The sequence below is a fragment of the Anolis carolinensis genome, chromosome 2, assembly GCF_035594765.1.
Source record: "Anolis carolinensis isolate JA03-04 chromosome 2, rAnoCar3.1.pri, whole genome shotgun sequence".
NCBI lineage: Eukaryota > Metazoa > Chordata > Lepidosauria > Squamata > Dactyloidae > Anolis > Anolis carolinensis.
In genome coordinates, this window is record NC_085842.1 from 174,362,830 (window position 1) to 174,379,819 (window position 16,990).

The window sequence follows — 16,990 nt, forward strand, 5'->3', positions numbered from 1 at the left end:
ACACCCACAACTTTTGCATTTCTATCGCTATCTACAAATACTCCATGCATCTGATGTAGACTTAAAACTAAGCTTAAGCTTCAACTTCAAAGGTATTCCTACAAATCCTTTTGCATATAATTGTCCTATTATTATGTTGCTGCTAGAGTGATGTTAATAATCTATAATTATTTTAATATAATTAAAATTATTTAAAAACTGCTTTAGGTCGTTCCTATATATTACCAACCTAGCAGTTTGAAAACATGCCAATGTGAGTAGATCTCCGGCAGGAAGGTAACGGCGCTCCACGCAGTCATGCCGGCCACATGGCCTTGGAGGTGTCTACAAACAACGCCAGCTCTTCGGCTTAGAAATGGAGATGAGCACCAACCTCCAGAGTCGGACATGACTGGACTTAATGTCAGGGGAAACCTTTACCTTACTTATATATTAAGCATTTTAATATGCAAAAATTAGCATATTTGCATGTGACCTAAATTTATTTGTTATTCCCAACTAGAATGGATCATTGACTTAATATAGTTTATGTAAGTGTTGGCTTACTAACCTCCTAATGATTCAGTAGGTCTACACATTGGGACTAGTAATTAGATTTAGGCCTATAAGTACTACAAAGAATAAATGAAGCCTAACAGTCTTAGGTAAGGAACCCTGGTGGCGAAGTGCGTTAAAGTGCTGAACTGCTGAACTTGCAGACCGAAAGGTCCCAGGTTCAAACCCCGGGAGCGGAGTGAGCGGCCGCTGTTAGCTCCAGCTCCTGCCAACCTAGCAGTTTGAAAACATGTAAATATGAGTAGATCAATAGGTATCGCTCAGGTGGGAAGGTAACGGCGCTCCATGCAGTCATGCCGGCCACATGACCTTGGAGGTGTCTACAAACAACGCCGGCTCTTCAGCTTAGAAATGGAGATGAGCACCAACCCCCAGAGTCAGACATGACTGGACTTAATGTCAGGGGAAACCTTTACCTTTTAACAGTCTTGGGTAGTCCAGTGTAACCTTTGAATGTGGTCCCTAATTCACTGCAGCATCCTGGGGCACCATATTTGTGTAACAAAAGGCAATTTGAAAAAATAATAGAATGAACCCATGGGACACACAACTCTATAGCAATGCGTTTATTGATTAATATGACCAACCCCATTTCCCCTTCCAGACTTTTCTTCAGCTCTAACACAAAACATTTGTGATCTCAGATGCACTGGGGTGTTTCCTGCCACATTCACTTCTTTGTGACTCTGGTTTCACTTGTCTCCGACACCACTTTGCCATCCACAATCTTGGTGGAGTGGATCTTCTGGGTGGTTTGCATGGTGCTTTCCAGTAAGGCATCTTTCAGGCTGGAGGGTTACATGGAAAATGGGGATTAGAAATAAGATAAATTCTCATCATTTTCACATGAAAACAATTGGGTGCTCTTAGTGATGTAGGCTACTGTATGAATTATAGACACAATTACATGATATCCCAGTACTGCCAAGCAAAATTACTTTGGTCTCACCAAGTTAGTCCTGACACATGTTAGACCTTAGACCAGAGTAAAGAACTAATTTGTTAGAATGCATTTGCCTAAAGGAAATCTCAGCCTCTTTTCACACCCTGCATGGTAAATACTGATTAGTTAAGTAGAAATCTAGTCTCAGAGATATGTGCTCAATGTCGTGAGTGGCACAGGAGGTGCTCACACAAAAACCTATCAGATACAGATCCTTTATCACAGGCGTGGGTAAACTTCAGCTGTTAGGAATTGTGGGAGTTGAAGTCCAAAACACTTGGAGGGCCAAAGTTTGCCCATGCCTGCTCTACCAGGATATGCCATCCTTCAGATAGTAAGAGCATGTACCTCGGACTTTCTCTCCAATTTTTGGTTAGTTAATAGGCCTCCATGGTTCTGACCATATTCAGGGACAGGGTTGAGAACCCCAGGCAGCTTTTTTAAAGCCTAGAGTAAAACCAGGAATTGATCCACTGCTCCTCTGAAATGGGAGCTGTCCACAGTCATTCCCTTCAACACTGTGTTCCCATTTTTCACATCTTGTGCTTAGTTCTTTTGCAAAAAAAAAAAAAGGTACTTTCAGGAGCCTTCAGGGAACAATTCATCTCAAAAGCAATGCCAAGCTGACCATGTAACTTAAAATGAGAAAGAGGTGGAGTGGGAGATATTTCTTCCTTTTCAGTAAATTTGAAAGCATGTTGATGGTGAGGAGAGGACAGCAGCCATCAAAATGGAAGCAGGGAAGCAACATTTTGAAGTGGGATGACTACTCATCTCATTTGGTATACACGAGTCAGGGCTCCAATTTTATTTTAGCTAAGAAATGCAACTTTTTTTTCCCTTCTTATCACAAATTTGATCCATGGCTTACTGTAAAAGGAAACACTCCCCCTGCTGCATTCTCGAGTAAGCATTATTTAGATCCTGTGAAGTACAAACTGGAAGCCACCACTTTCTAATTTCCTCTGCTGGACAAAGGATTAAAAAGCAGGATGGTGCTCACCTCAGCTCTTCCCCGCCCTCAAGCAAGTGCCTGTAGGTTGTAATCTCTGCCTCCAGTTTGTCTTTGATGTTGAGCAGAATCTGATATTCCTCTGCTTGGCGCTGGACATCATTTCGCAATTGTGCCAGATCAGCTTCAGTTCGCAGTATTATCCCATTGAGGTGCTCCATCTGTAGGCCATAACGCATTTCCACTTCGTGCAGATTGGCCTCCAGACTAGCTCTCTGCAGAGGAGACAAAAAAAGAAAAGAAATCATCCTGTTCTAAGCCAACCATCTTGGCATTTTCAGATTATACTATTACAGCGTCCCTTGCCTCCAAATCAGACACTTTTGCTTTATGCCTAGGTTCTCTCTGTTACCATATCCGGGCATAATCTCCTGTCTAGTGCAACAACCTAGTCCGTTCTGCTAAGGCCAAAGTCTTCTTGTGTTTGGAAATCAGAATCCATCCCACTGATGTTATGGTGGTAGCCGTTTTACTAAAAATATATATGCAGCTCCCTGATTCTAGGCCCAGAACTTAGAATCAAGTAAACCATGGTTTCTCCTCCATTTCTTAGAGGAATTTCCATTTCTTAAAATACCTAAACAACAACAACAAAAACATTTTCTTAAGGGGGCTGCAAACATAAAGTGAAAGAATAATTTCCCATTCTTACTGACATCAACCCAAATTCACAATTGGGAGCCAATTTTTACTATCTTCCTATGGAAAACACTTCATGGTTCAATTTTGAAATCTGTTTTCAAAACTTGAGAATGGAAATAATTACTGTTGTAAAATAATAGGGGGTATGTTTTTTAAAAAGAGGAAAAAGGACCATGGAACCATGTAGAGGTTCTTCTGAAATGAATCCCACAATTCCTAATACTGCTGTGGACATCTGAACGAATGGGAATTGAATCCAGTTTCATATGGATAGTTTGAAGTTTCTCATCCCTGTTTTTAATCCCATTAAAGAGTTTAGACTAGTGTCCACAGAAACATTTACAACAGGTTCTCCACTTTTGTGGAATTTAGGGACCTAAGACCCTCCAAAACTGGAAAAAAATTAATACTGTCTTTTTTCCTGAGAGAATATATCTCTAGGATTCCCTAGATTTTCTTGGGTGATTCTATGGTCAATTTTCAGTGGAAATTGATCATGAAGTTGTTTTGGGGGACCTAGAGATTCTTCGAGAGAACATCTTATTGAAATCCACAAATAACCAGTTCTGCAAACATTGGCCTGCTTATGTGAGGAAGAAAGTACCCCTCCAGTCCCAGTTTTGGAACATACCAGATTGCGTGCAGACTCCAGTTCGATTTCATGTGTTTGGACAGAGCGGCGCAGGTCAGTGATGTTGGCACGGGCCTTCTCAATGTCTTTGGAATGCTCGGTGATGACGACGGTGCTCTCCGTGATCTACAGACACAGAATGGATGGTGTTATGATCTCCGATAATCCCATCTCCATGATGATCCACCTCCCCCTCAAATTAGAGGACACATTAATACTGAATAGAGAACATTCATCTATCCTAGCACAATCCCTAGGAGTTACTGATTTGGCCCAATACATGGGAAACCCCAAGGAGAGGGCTGTACTTACTAGTTTTTAAAGGGAGGAAGAGAGGGAGCTAGAAAGGAGCCACAATTGCCAGAGTTAAGGAGAACACCTTTTTCACCTTGAATACGATGGTAGCATTTCCAATTATGTAGTTCAGTTTCTGTATTGTGTATCTATTTTGTATCTTTTACTTAGGATTTAAGGTTGCATTCAAAGGTGACATTTCTACCCAGCCACAGAGGCTTAAGAGCCCCATTGTTACTGTATATACATGTGTATAAGTTGTCCCCATGTATAAGTTGAGGACAGGTTTGGTGGCCAAACTTATGGATTTTAATATGACCTATGGATAAGTCAAGGGTTATTCCACAGAGCAGGGAAAATACCAATGCTACCTCATGGGGCCAGATTCCACTACTGCCATTCCCTATCCAAAATGGACAAAGATTTTAGCTTTTACTACTCTAGTCAGAGAAGGGCGTGTTTCTTTTCTTTTCTTACTAAAAGTTAAGGTACAATACTTAACTTGATCCATGGATAAGTTTGAACCAAGTTTTTTGGGTTGATATTGTGACTGTAATGTCTATACATGAGCATACATGGTAAACCCTGCATGAATACCTCCTTGAATGGGCATCTCTTTTCAATGGTGGCAAAGTTAGCTCCAAGGCATGGAACTCTTTGTCTTTAGAGTCCTATGAAATGTATCTCTACTAGTTGAACTGACTTAAAGGAGAGAGTTCTGCATTAGGAGAGCCAGATCTCAAGGGGTTTAGAGAATACAATCAGATTCTTGAGCCTGACCTTACTAACTAAATCTCATATGCTCCTAAATCATGTGTTCCTAAAGCAGCCCATACATGAAACTTTTGCACATGCATGTGTAACAAATCTAGCATAAAATTTGTCATGCTATTGTCAAAAATACATTGAGAGTTAACACAGTGATTATATTTACAATGTGCAGTTACAGTTGAACTCAGAGAAGTCAAAAAATGGTATATGAGGAAAAGTCACAAAGCCTCCGACAGCATACCTGCTGGCTCCAATACTTGTCCAAATCCTCGAGATTCTTCTGAGCCAGGACATCATACTGTGCTCGAATCTCAGCCATTATCTTGCCCAGATCCTGTGTTTTGGGAGCATCAACTTCAACTGTCAGCCCAGAGTTGGCAATCTGAGCCTGCAAGTTGTTGACCTCCTAAAGGAGAAAAGATAGAAAGAGACATACAATGGGCTGACACTAACTGTGAGGGATTGGGAGGGACAAGTCTTGTGTACCAGTTATGACTGCCCTTTGCACCTTCTGCTCCAGGCATTTGGCTCTCTTCCCACTCAAATCCCCATCCTTGTTGACATTGTGCCACTTTTCCTAGAGCCAGCAGGCACTTACATCTTGGTGGTTCTTCTTCATAAAGACCAGCTCTTCCTTGAGGGCCTCAATCTCAGACTCCAGCTGTAGGCGCATCATATTGGTGTCATCAATGACTCTACGGAGGCCATTGATGTCATTCTCCACTGATTGACGGATCGCCAGCTCAGCTTCGAACCTAGTTGGGTAAGAGAGGAAAAAAGAGAGCAAGGGCTTTACTGCGAGCCATTTGTAGCACAGAACGAGCTCCCATTTTGTCATAGCATGAATGTTAAGGACAGTAGGTTATAGAGAGAAAGAGGCAGGACTGTGTACATACTGCAACCCAATCTTAAGGCAAAGAAGCACAACTGGGTACAGAATTCTGCTTCTTGCAAAAAAAAAATTTTTTTAAGAAAGCCCATATTTCAAACTCTTATGACTAGCCCATCCATATTTGTAGTTTCAACTTCTGCAGATTTTATTAAAAAAACATTCTCTCCAGTTTAACTGGAGAATTACCAAATCAGAACAGTTGGAAGGTATGGGGTTGATAGGCCCATTCCTACTCTCCTCTATCCCTTGATAGTTATAGAGGAATGAATGCACAAAAAGGACCCTACAGGGTAAGTCATTCTTGTCTGGCAATATTATAGGTGACACCCAAAAGGCTGCATTTAGCTGGAAACAGATTGCTGCTCAAACAGATTCCAAATGAAGACCCCATAAGACTAAGTAAGCTATACTATCACAACTGATGGGCCTCCTTCACCAAGCTTCAGTCCTCTCATTGTGATAAATATTCACTTTTCAGTAAAGAGAACAGGTACATTTTGTTCTACTTGTAGATTGAAATAGCTTTCTTCTGCAGGATTTTGGATAGATTGTGGTGGTCAGACAATGAGAAAGACACTTACTTGACACGGAAATCATCAGCAGCCAGCCGGGCATTATCGATCTGCAGGACAATGCGAGAGTTGTCTATTGTCTGGTCAAAGATCTAAGGGCAGAAAAGGAAGCACATGAGGGACTTGTGAATACAATCTATAAAGGTAGTATGTTGGTCCCTAGTGGGGTTGCCCACTGATCAGAAAAAATGTCATAACCTGGCACCATGACTTTAAAAGCAGCTCAGCCTAATGGAAAAGCAGAGATATATGGGCATGTGTTTGCCTTTTAATTGCCTGTGGTCTTATGGTGATTGTATGAATTTCATAGGGTTCTCTTAGGCCTCAGAGGTGGTTTTGCCAGTTCCTTCCCTCTGAAAGACAGACTTGGTCTCCCATCCAATATGAACCAAGGTTGATTTGATTAACTTCTAAGATCAGGCAGGCTCTGGTGCCTTTAGTGGGACTAATATGAAATATGGCAACTCTTATCCTTTTGTCAATTGACCTTGGACTGACTTTAAATCACCTATCCAAGAATGAATTGCAGAAATGACTTTCCCAGGTTATGCTGCCCAACTTCCTCTTATGCTCTTATTTGGAGAAGGCCCTTGCAACCTGAACCTACTAGTTTCCTGACAGCCTACACAGTTCCCATTGTTTGCCTAAGCTCTCACAGGTGCAATTCACCTTTCCAGTTCCCCAGGCAACAGGGAGGCCTAAAGAGAGAGACCAAGATTCTTAAAGGGAACCTTCTGCTTAGGGAAAGTGGTGGTCTTGCAACTGTCATCACCTTCATAAGGTATTCGCATCCTTGTTTGGCTGTCAATATCAATCCCACCCTGTTCTAGGCCAGCTTTACAATCGAGAAATCCCAAGTAGCACTCTTCAGATACTGCAAAACTGCAACTCCCATACACCAGTGCAGTGGTAAAATTGGAAATGTAGTTCTATTCCAACATATCCAATGAGTCCAAAAATAAAGTTAGGAGTATCGGCAACCAGTTTATCTCCCCTTCCTCCACTTTCTCTCTGTCCTCAGCATACTTCCTTGCTGTAAACTGATACCAAAGTGCAAAAGTAAATTTAACTAAATGGAAAGGAGAGAGAAAAATGGAATAGAGTCTTGCCCTTTACAGTACGGTCATGCAAAAGCAGCTTCCTGCAGCCTGTTTTAGTTTGTCAGTTTCTTTCATTTAATGTTTGCCATTCTGACTACACTCTGGTGTTGTTTGCTCATATGTGTCCCAGTTTTTAACTGCAAAATACTGGGGGTATGCTATATGATAGAAAATATTTCTAGCAGTGACCGGTAGTGCTAATGGATCAAGACCAGATCACTTAAAATGACCTTGCTGCTAGAAAGTCAATTTCCTTTCCAATGAAACTCTTAAGGCAGTGGTTCTCAAGCTGTGGGTCCCCAGATATTTTGGCTTTCAACTCCCAGAAATCCTAATAGCTGGTAAACTGGCTGGGATTTCTAGGAGTTGTCGGCCAGAACACCTGGGGACCCACAGGTTGAAAACCATTGCTCTAAGGGACCCAGGGAAATGAAAGATGACTTGGATTGTCCTATAACTGCCGTGGAGGATCAAATGATCCCCACCCTTATCCTTGGTCCAAATCTAATTATCAGTTCCAACTTGAACAGATGTGCTGAATAATTTGAGCTTACATACATTGGGATTTACAAAAAGCTGTTTGATTTTGTGTGCCATCTTCCCAAGTGAGATTTACTTGATGCATTTATCCAAACCTAGGGAAACTTAGATCCTCTGGATATTTTAGCCTACAGTTCCCACAATACTTTATGACTGTCTGTGCTGTATAGGTTATATGGGAATTTTAAGTCAACATTTTTAGCAGTTTTTATCTCTATTCCATTCTTCCTCTCTTAGGAGTATAATTTAGGGAGAGTTATGTCAATATGTGGTGGCAGGATTAGGTAACAAGAAGCCAGAAATTCTTGCCTATGACCTGTAGATCCAGGCTGCCTTTCTGCCCACTCTGGATTTAAGACACAGATACAGCTGTCTGCCAGAAGATTAAAAAAAAAGATGTGGGATGACACTGTTCCTTATTGTGTCACTAAATAAAGTCTTTGTTAGTAGCAGGAACAGAGACCAGGAAACTGTTGTGAGAAGTTCTCTGGAGCATTAGGTCTCCTCCAGGCAGCCACACCTTGGGGAATCGTCCATCACAGATTGAACTAAGCTCTCTGTGTGTCTGTGCAGCTTGTGAGAGACATGGAGGGGCATCAAGAACCACTGTGCCCTGCACGAAACCTGAAATTGGCCCTCCCTGGCTAAGAAAAACCTGGGTGGTTCACTTTTGTTGCTATTGCTCAATAGAAACTTCACGAAGGGGTGGGGTGTTCATGAAAATGTTCCCCTGCAACATTTGTCCCTATATTGGTAGAAAGGAAAGTTAAAAATAAAGTATATAATTAAGTACACAGTTTCCAAAGGCACATTCAGAAGGCTCTTTTCATCTTTTGTGACTGGAACCGCACCCTCCAGTCCAGCTCCTTTGCTCTTTGTCCCATGCACCTGTCCTTTCCAACTGCAACAGTCGTTTTCCACTGTTATCTTTTTCCTTTTTTCACTGTTTGCCAAATGATTATATGCTCATATATGACTCATGAAAGCAAACATCCTTTAGTTTAGGCCCTTGTCTTTCCCAGAAAGGGCTGTTCTTTGAACTCTGTCCCTAAGCTACAATTTAGTGGGGTAGGGTTCTCCCTGCCTGGAAAGCTTTCTAATTCACTGCTGCCTTGCATGTTGAGTAATTCATTCAGATAATGTGTTATGGTAGTTGGATTGGGGATTTGGGAGAGCCAAGTTCTACCTGCCATTTGAGCTTGAAATTCACTGCTTGACCTTGACCCAGCTGTTCACACTGAGACCCCTTCCAGACAGCTGTATAAAATCCACATTGAAATGAATCACATGGCAGTGTGGACTCAGATAATCCAGTTCAAAGCAAATATTGCGGATTATCTGCCTTGATATTCTGAGTTATATGGCTGTGTGGATATCCATTCATTCTATGTAGCCACAAGTTACTACAAGTAAACCTGGGCTGCATCTAGTAATGGCAGAGAAGATAAATGAGCACACTCAATCAGATGTGGAAAAGAGTTCTTCAGAGGCTGGTGAACTATTAAAGTCATTGTGCCTCACCATTTGCTAAACTAGCTAGGACTAATGGGAACTGAGGTTCAGGAAAAATCTACTTGTGACTTTCTTTCTACAGCACTCTTGGCAGTGCCAACTGGGTGAATGTGGCCCCCCATTTAACCCTACACTGATGCCTTGTGTAAGAGACAAAGATAGCACTATGCAACACTGTTTTTGTTCCTGGGTTATAAATGTCATTCCTAATTGGTTCCATCATAAAAACATGGGGAAAGTTTATTAAACAGCAAAAACTTTGTTTTTGAAGGCCATCTTATGGCACATTTTGCAATAGTTTTTCCGTGAATATCTCACAGAGTCTCAACCAATTTAACAGAATTTGCGGCAGCCACAAAAATGAAGTTTCTGGAGTCCAACAACTACTTTCAAAGTAATTACCAGACAATTAAACAGGAAAAAACACTTTCAAACCAGGAACAGATTCCCCCCCCCCCCCAAATTTTGTTACATAAGTGTAACAAGGCAGATTCAGGTGTGCCATCAGAGGAGGCAGTTCATGGAGAAACTTTCCTTACCCTTCCATTCACTCCCTTAACTGGAAGTTGTTCCGGGTAAACTTGTCAAGGACCTTCCTTCAGATGAGAGCTTGATGCCAAGCTAAAACAGAGCTTTTCATTCTTTTCTCACTGGTGGGATATAGGGCCTTTCCACACAGCCCTATATCCCAGAATATCAAGGCAGAAAATCCCACAATATCTGCTTTGAACTGGGTTATCTGAATCCACACTGCCATATATTACAGTTCAAAGCAGATATTGTGGAATGTCCTGCCTTGATATTCAGGGTTAGATGGCTGTGTGGAAGGGCCCATATGGAGAATAGGGGAAAATGGTATGCTATATGATATGCTATATGTATTATTCATTCATGATATTTATATCCTGCCTTCCTTTAAATGAATGGGTTGGGGAAAACTAACTCTCACTGTGGTAGCCAATCCTCTCCACACACCTCCCACTAAGGCAACTTTGCACACGTGGCAAATTCTGGAATGCAAGAGTAGAAAATGTTTTGGTTGCTGAATGTCTACAGTTGTTAAAGTAGTTCTAAGAACTAGGCAGTCTATAAGACTCAGCTAAACTCACTGGGAAGTTGGGCTTTCGAGGATGAATTCCAGAGGGGCATGACTTTTTTATTTCAGAAAGGAAGTACAGAAAAGCAGCATTTCAGAAATAAATCTTCCGACAACTATGCAGTGTACTCTATCATGTGTAACAAAGAATAGCCTATCTCCTTAATCCCTGGATTAATCATTAATCCATGTGCATTGGGACAACTATTGGACTTTGGATGGCCAAGGAATACTGTTGGAAAGAGACTGTGTAGAATGCATGTGGGGTGATATTTAAGAAGTCACCCCATCACCCCAATGTTTTGCATTCGGTGCCTTCCCAACTCACAAGAGTCAGCCCAACATATGAAGCTGCTGAGCCATTGCATGTTGGACAAATGTTCCAACCACAAACTTGGATTTTGTTAAACGGAGGTGATGGTAATGCTGGGGATTTAACAGGGTATTCGTCAAATACCTTAGGAAAGAATGGGCATCCTTTTTCAATGGTGGCAAAGTTAACTCCAAGGCATGGGACTCTTTGTCTTTAGAGCCCTATGAAATGTATCTCTACTAGTTGAACTGACTTAAAGGAGAGCCAGGTCTCAAAAGGTTTAGAGAATACAATCAGATTTTTGAGCCTGGCGTTACTAACTAAATCTCATATGCTCCTAAATCATGTGCTCCTAAAGCATCCCATGCCACTGCATGGCATACAGTTTCACACTTGCCATGATATGGATGAACTCTTCTTCACACCAAGTATATGTGGTGCAAGAACAAAAAAGAAGTTGGGACTGCATGAGCAAAGCATGATAAGACAGCAGCTAGTCACCGAGTGAGCAGGAAAGAAGTCTTTTGGTGGGTGTTTATATGTGGAGTGAGATTCTGAATATTTATATTTCCTCTGGACAGAAGTAAAATAAAGGGGGATTCTAGAGTGCTATAAAGGTAAAGGTTTCCCCTGACGTTAAGTCCAGTCATGTCTGACTCTGGGGGTTGGTGCTCATCTCCATTTCTAAGCTGAAGAGCCGGCATTGTCTGTAGACACCTCCAAAGTCATGTGGCCGGCATAACTGCATGGAGCGCCGTTACCTTCCCACCAGAGCGGTACCTATTGATCTACTCACATTTGCATGTTTTCGAACTGCTAGGCTGGCAGTAGCTGGAGCTAACAGCATGCGCTCAAGCCACTCCCAGGATTTGAACCTGGGACCTTTCGTTCTGCAAGTTCAGCAGCTCAGCGCTTTAACGCACTTCGCCACCGGGGCTCCTTCTAGAAAGCTATACCCAGTGGAAAACAAAAATAATGATAGTGTTGTAAACAGGCAATAAACTGGTTCTTCTGTACAATTAATTGGTGCCAGTGCCTTGAGGTAGCAGTCTGGGCTGCCAACTTTACAAAGAGCCCCTTTAGTCCTCCCTACCTTTCTGCAAAAAGCAGCTGCTTTCGAACAGCTGGTTCATTATGGTTTCATATTGAATTGGGTTGCATTTTTGAAAAAAAGAAGAACACCAAACTTCCTTGGAATCTCTGATCCATAGTAATGATGTGGGTATCCACTGTTAGTATCCACTGGGGTTTGGTTCCAGGACCCTTGTGGATACCCAAATCCATTGATGTTGGAGTCCCATTATTTACAATGGTGCATTAAACTCATGTCCCTTGCATAAAAGGGATTTGTTCTTTTGGAAGAAATGTTTTGGACGTTTCTTGTGAATACTCTCAAAGTGTGGATAGTGGAATCTGTGGATAAAGATGCCTGACTATCTTCATTTCTGCAGGAATAGGTAGTAGGACTCTTCCAGAACCATCATCTCTGGTGAGAAGATCTGCACTGTAGAATGAATGCAGTTGGGACACCACTTAAACTGCCCTGGCTCAATGCTATGAGATCCTGGGAGTTATAGTTTGACAAGGGTCCCTTCCATACAACCAAAAAAAATCTCATATTTTCTGCTTTGTTCTGGAATATATGGCAGTGTGGTCTCAGATAATCCAGTTCAAAGCAAATATTGTGGGATTTTCTGCCTTGATATTCTGGGTTATATAGCTGTGTGGAAGGGCTCAAAGTCTTTAGCCTTCTCTGCTGGCGCCTCACTATAAATCTCAGGATTCCACAGCATTGGGCCAGATATGTTCTCAAGTGGTGTCAAACTGCATGATTTATGCAGTGTAGAGGCACCCCAAGTTGACTGGAGAGCCATGCCTCCCACCAAGCTCCTCTTTAATAGATAAAAACAAGGGAGACTTCTGAAGATTAAAATGTGTCTATTACATAGCATTTTCCTTTCAAAAGAGATGGAGATTACACTATGTAACAAGATTTTTGTAAAAAAAAAATCTGTTCCTAATTTGAGTGTTCTTTTCTGTTTCATTGTGTTGTACTTACCTTGAAAGTACAGTAGTTGTTCTACTCCAGACACTTTGTTACTGTGGCTGCCACAAACTACAGTAGAATCTCACTTATCCAACACTCGCTTATCCAACGTTCTGGATTATCCAACACATTTTTGTAGTCAATGTTTTCAATACATTGTGATATTTTGATGCTAAATTCGTAAATACAGTAATTACTACATAGCATTACTGCGTGTTGAACTACTTTTTCTGTCAAATTTGTTGTTAAACATTATATTTTAGTGCTTAATTTGTAAAATCATAACTTAATTTGATGTGTAATAGGCTTTTCCTTAATCCCTCCTTATTATCCAACATATTCGCTTATCCAACATTCTGCTGGTCCGTTTATGTTGGATAAGTGAGACTCTACTGTATGCTGAATTGATTGATTGAGACAAGCTATCGCAAAACATGCTGCAGGCTGTCTCGCAAAAACAAAAGCTTTTGCAGTTTAATAAACTTTCCCCATGTTTTTTTATGATAGAACCAGTTAGGAAATGACATTTATGATCTAGGAACAAAAATTGTGTTATATAGTGTTATGACTGAATTTCAAACCTGGGCAGGGTGCAAAAAAAAAAGAAGAAAAAAAGCACCTGGGGGATGCATCCATATAAGTGCTTCCCAATCTTTTGTCTTGTAGAGATTCAACCTTAGAAATCCCAGCCAGGTGAGCAGCTGTTAGGAATTGTGGGAGAAGTCTTGGAGGATTAAACGTGGGGAACTAGAACTACTGATCTCCACTGTAGAACAGGATGGGCAAATGTCAGCCCTCCAGGTGATTTGGGCTTCAACTCCCACAAATCCCAGCTGTTAGGACTTGTTGAAGTCCAAAACACCTGGAGAGCCAAAGTTTGTCCATGCCTGTTGTAGGGCCTATATGAAGGATTTGGTGGATCATGACCTGAATAGGCATCAGTAGTGTTCTCAAGAACTAACATAGTGCTGGATTAGAATCCTGGGAGAATATGGTTCGAATCTCCATTCAAACTGCCCAGGATCATGTAAGTTTCCATAGTGGAATCTTGAACTCTCAAAGTCTAATACTTAAATCACTAAGCAGGCATAGACAAACTTTGGCCCTCCAGGTGTTTTGGATTTCAACTCCTGGAAATACCAGCCAGTTTAGCAGCTGCTAGGAATTGTGAGAGAAGGAAGTCCAAACCACCTGGAGGGCCATAAGTGGGGAAGTACAAATCTACAATGTAGCAGAATGAATGTAGATAATGACAGCCCTTGAGCCACTGTGGCTCAATACTATGGAATCAACGTAGTAGCTGTGTGCTGTTGAAGGCTTTCATGGCCAGAATCACTGGGTTGCTATGAGTTTTTCAGGCTGTATGGTCATGTTCCAGAAGCATTCTCTCCTGATGCTTCGCCCACATTGTGAAGTCTGTTGGAAACTAGGCAAATGGGGTTTATATATCTGTGGAAGGTCTAGGGTGGGAGAAAGAACTGTTGTCTGCTTGAGGCAAGTGTGAATGTTGCAGTTGGCCACCTTGATTAGCACTGAATGGCATTTCAGCTTTAAAGCCTAGCTGCGTCTTGCCTGGGGGAATCTTTTGTTGAGAGGTGTTAGCTGGCCCTGATTATTTCATGCCTGGAATTCCCCTGTTTTCTGAGAGTTGTTCTTTATGAAGGCCATTCAATGCTAATCAAGGTGGCCAATTGCAACATTCATACTTGCCTCAAACAGACAGTTCTTTCTCCCATTCCAGATATAGAAACTACACTTGCCTTGTTTCCAACAGACCTCACAACCTCTGGGGATGCCTGCCGTAGATGTGAGCGAAGTGTCAGGAGAATGCTTCTAGAACAAGGACATGCAGCCCAGAAAATTCACAGCAACCTAGTAGTACAGTGGTTCTTAGCTTGTGAGTCCCCAGATGTTTTGGCCTTCAACTTCCAGAAATCCTATCAGCTGGTAAACTGGCTGGGATTTCTGGCAGTTATAGGCCAAAACACCTGGGGTCCCAAAGGCTGAGAACCACTGCAGTAGTAGCTGTGGTTTTTACGGGCCCTTCCACAAAGCCCTGTATCCCAGAATATCAAGGCAGAAAATCCCACATTATCTAAGTGTGGACTCTGGTAACCCAGTTCACAGCAGATATTGTGGAGTTTTCTGCCTTGATATTCTGGGATATAGGGCTGCGTAGAAGGGTCCTAAATTGTCTTTGGGCGTCTCTGGCCAAGAGTGGTGGAAGGTCCTTCCTGGGAGGCTTTTAAACAGAAACTGGATGGCCATCTGTCGGGGGTGATTTGATTGTGCTTTTGGGTTTGGATGGCTCATGTGGTTTCTTCCAACTTTGTTATTCTAAGGGCCCTTCCACACAGCCATATAACCTAGAATATCAAGGCAGAAAATCCCACAATATCTGAACTGGATTATCTGAGTCCACACTGCTATATATTCCGGTTCAAAGTAGAAAATGTGATATTTTATTCAGCTGGGTGGAAGGGGCTTAAAGACCTTTCCACACAGCTCTATATCCCAGAATAAGTAAAGGTAAGGTTTTTCCCTGACGTTAAGTCCAGTCGTGACCGACTCTGGGGGTTGTTGCCAGGGCTGTAGCCAGAAAAAAAATTCGGGCGGGGGGGGGGGGGGGGGTTGAACCCCTAGCACCCCCCACCCCCGCTACAAACCTGTCAATATCTGCTTGAGATAGTGCCTGGAGGGACTCTTAATGTTTTGTGTTTCATAGATTTAGCATGGGGATTTGGTTAACCAGTTAAAATTCATGAGTGAACCAGGTTTTTATAACCTGAAAAATTTCGGGGTGGGGGGGTTTGAACCCCTAACCCCCCCCCCCCCCGCTACAGACCTGTTTGTTGCTCATCTCCATTTCTAAGCTGAAGAGCCGGCGTTGTCCGTAGACACCTCCAAGGTCATGTGGCCGGCATGACTGCATGGAGCGCCCTTACCTTCCCGCCGGAGCGGTACCTATTGATCTACTCACATTGGCATGTTTTCGAACTGCTAGGTTGGCAGGAGCTGGGGCTAACAGCGGGCGCTCATTCCGCTCCCAGGATTTGAACCTGGGACCTTTTGGTCCGCAAGTTTAGCAGCTCAGCGCTTTAACGCACTGTGCCACCGGAATATCAAGACAGAAAATCCCACATTATCTTAGTATGGACTCAGATAACCTAGTTCAAAGCATATATTATGGGATGTTTTGCCCTGATGTTCTGGGATATAGGACTGTGTGGAAGGGCCCTAAAGCTGCTACTGCCCCATAGGCCCTTAAAGCGGGACCGAACCGCGCCAAAGTGCGCCTGGCTGTCACTCACCTGGTTCCGGAGGTCCTCGATGAGTTCGAAGTAGTGGCTCCAGTCGCGGGCGCTGGGCCCCTTCTTGTCCAGGTGTTCGCGGATCTGGATCTCCAGCTTGCGGTTGTCGGCCTCCAGGCTGCGGACCTTCTCCAGGTAGCTGGCCAGGCGGTCGTTGAGGTCCTGCATGGTCTCCTTCTCGTTGTGCACCACGCCGGAGCCCGAGAGGGAGAAGCTGCCGCTGTAGCCCCCATAACCGCTGCCGCCCCCGAAGCCTCCTCCGCTCCCGAAGCTTTGGCTGGAGCCCAGGCGGCGGACCCGGGAGACCGAGATGCGGGAGCCCGAGCCCCCGGCCCCGCCGTAGACGCTGGCCGAGCTGGGCCCCTGGGAGAGCTGCACCGAGGCCGAGGAAACACCCCCCGGGCGGGAGGAGCTGGAGCTGGTGTAGACGGTGCTGGAGCGCGAGAAACTCATGATCAAAGGGAGCGCAAAGCCGTCGAGTGGGAAAGAAGAGGAGGCAACGCCAGCGCTGGCTGCAGACGCGGGATTTATAGCCCGGAGGGGAGGGACCGCCCAGGCTGAGCCCACCTCTTTCTCTCCCTCCTTTCTTTCTTTCCTTCCTTCCCTCTGTCTTTTGCCTTCGAAGGTGCGGCGGGACGAAGGTCAGGCCCAGCCCCTTCAGCTTGTCCTTTAATTTAAATGATTCCAGTCGCTTCCCCCAAAGACCCAGGCAAAGGCTGGCTCTACAATAGGCATGGACAAACTTTGGCCCTCCAGGTG

The 16,990-nt window shown here is 43.3% G+C and overlaps 1 protein-coding gene across 1 annotated transcript; it reads right to left on the reverse strand.

Annotated features, from left to right (window-relative positions):
* Window positions 1–1,106: 1,106 nt before the first annotated feature.
* krt18 (keratin 18) lies at window positions 1,107–16,741 on the reverse strand. Its single transcript, XM_003224442.4, has 7 exons — window positions 16,232–16,741; window positions 6,322–6,404; window positions 5,447–5,603; window positions 5,090–5,254; window positions 3,784–3,909; window positions 2,502–2,725; window positions 1,107–1,343 (listed from the first exon to the last, which is right to left on the reverse strand). Exons 1-7 carry the CDS (start codon window positions 16,682–16,684, stop codon window positions 1,226–1,228), a joined length of 1,326 nt encoding a protein of 441 aa, XP_003224490.1. The 5' UTR covers window positions 16,685–16,741; the 3' UTR covers window positions 1,107–1,225.
* Between the last annotated feature and the right edge of the window lie 249 nt (window positions 16,742–16,990).

Coding starts and splice junctions, on each gene's coding strand:
- krt18 (XM_003224442.4), bottom strand. CDS start 16,684: ATGAGTTTCTCGCGCTCCAGCACCGTCTACACCAGCTCCAGCTCCTCC. Junction 6,405..16,231: donor TCGAGGACCTCCGGAACCAG/GTGAGTGACAGC, acceptor TTCTGCCCTTAG/ATCTTTGACCAGACAATAGA. Junction 5,255..5,446: donor TGAAGAAGAACCACCAAGAT/GTAAGTGCCTGC, acceptor TTTCTCCTTTAG/GAGGTCAACAACTTGCAGGC.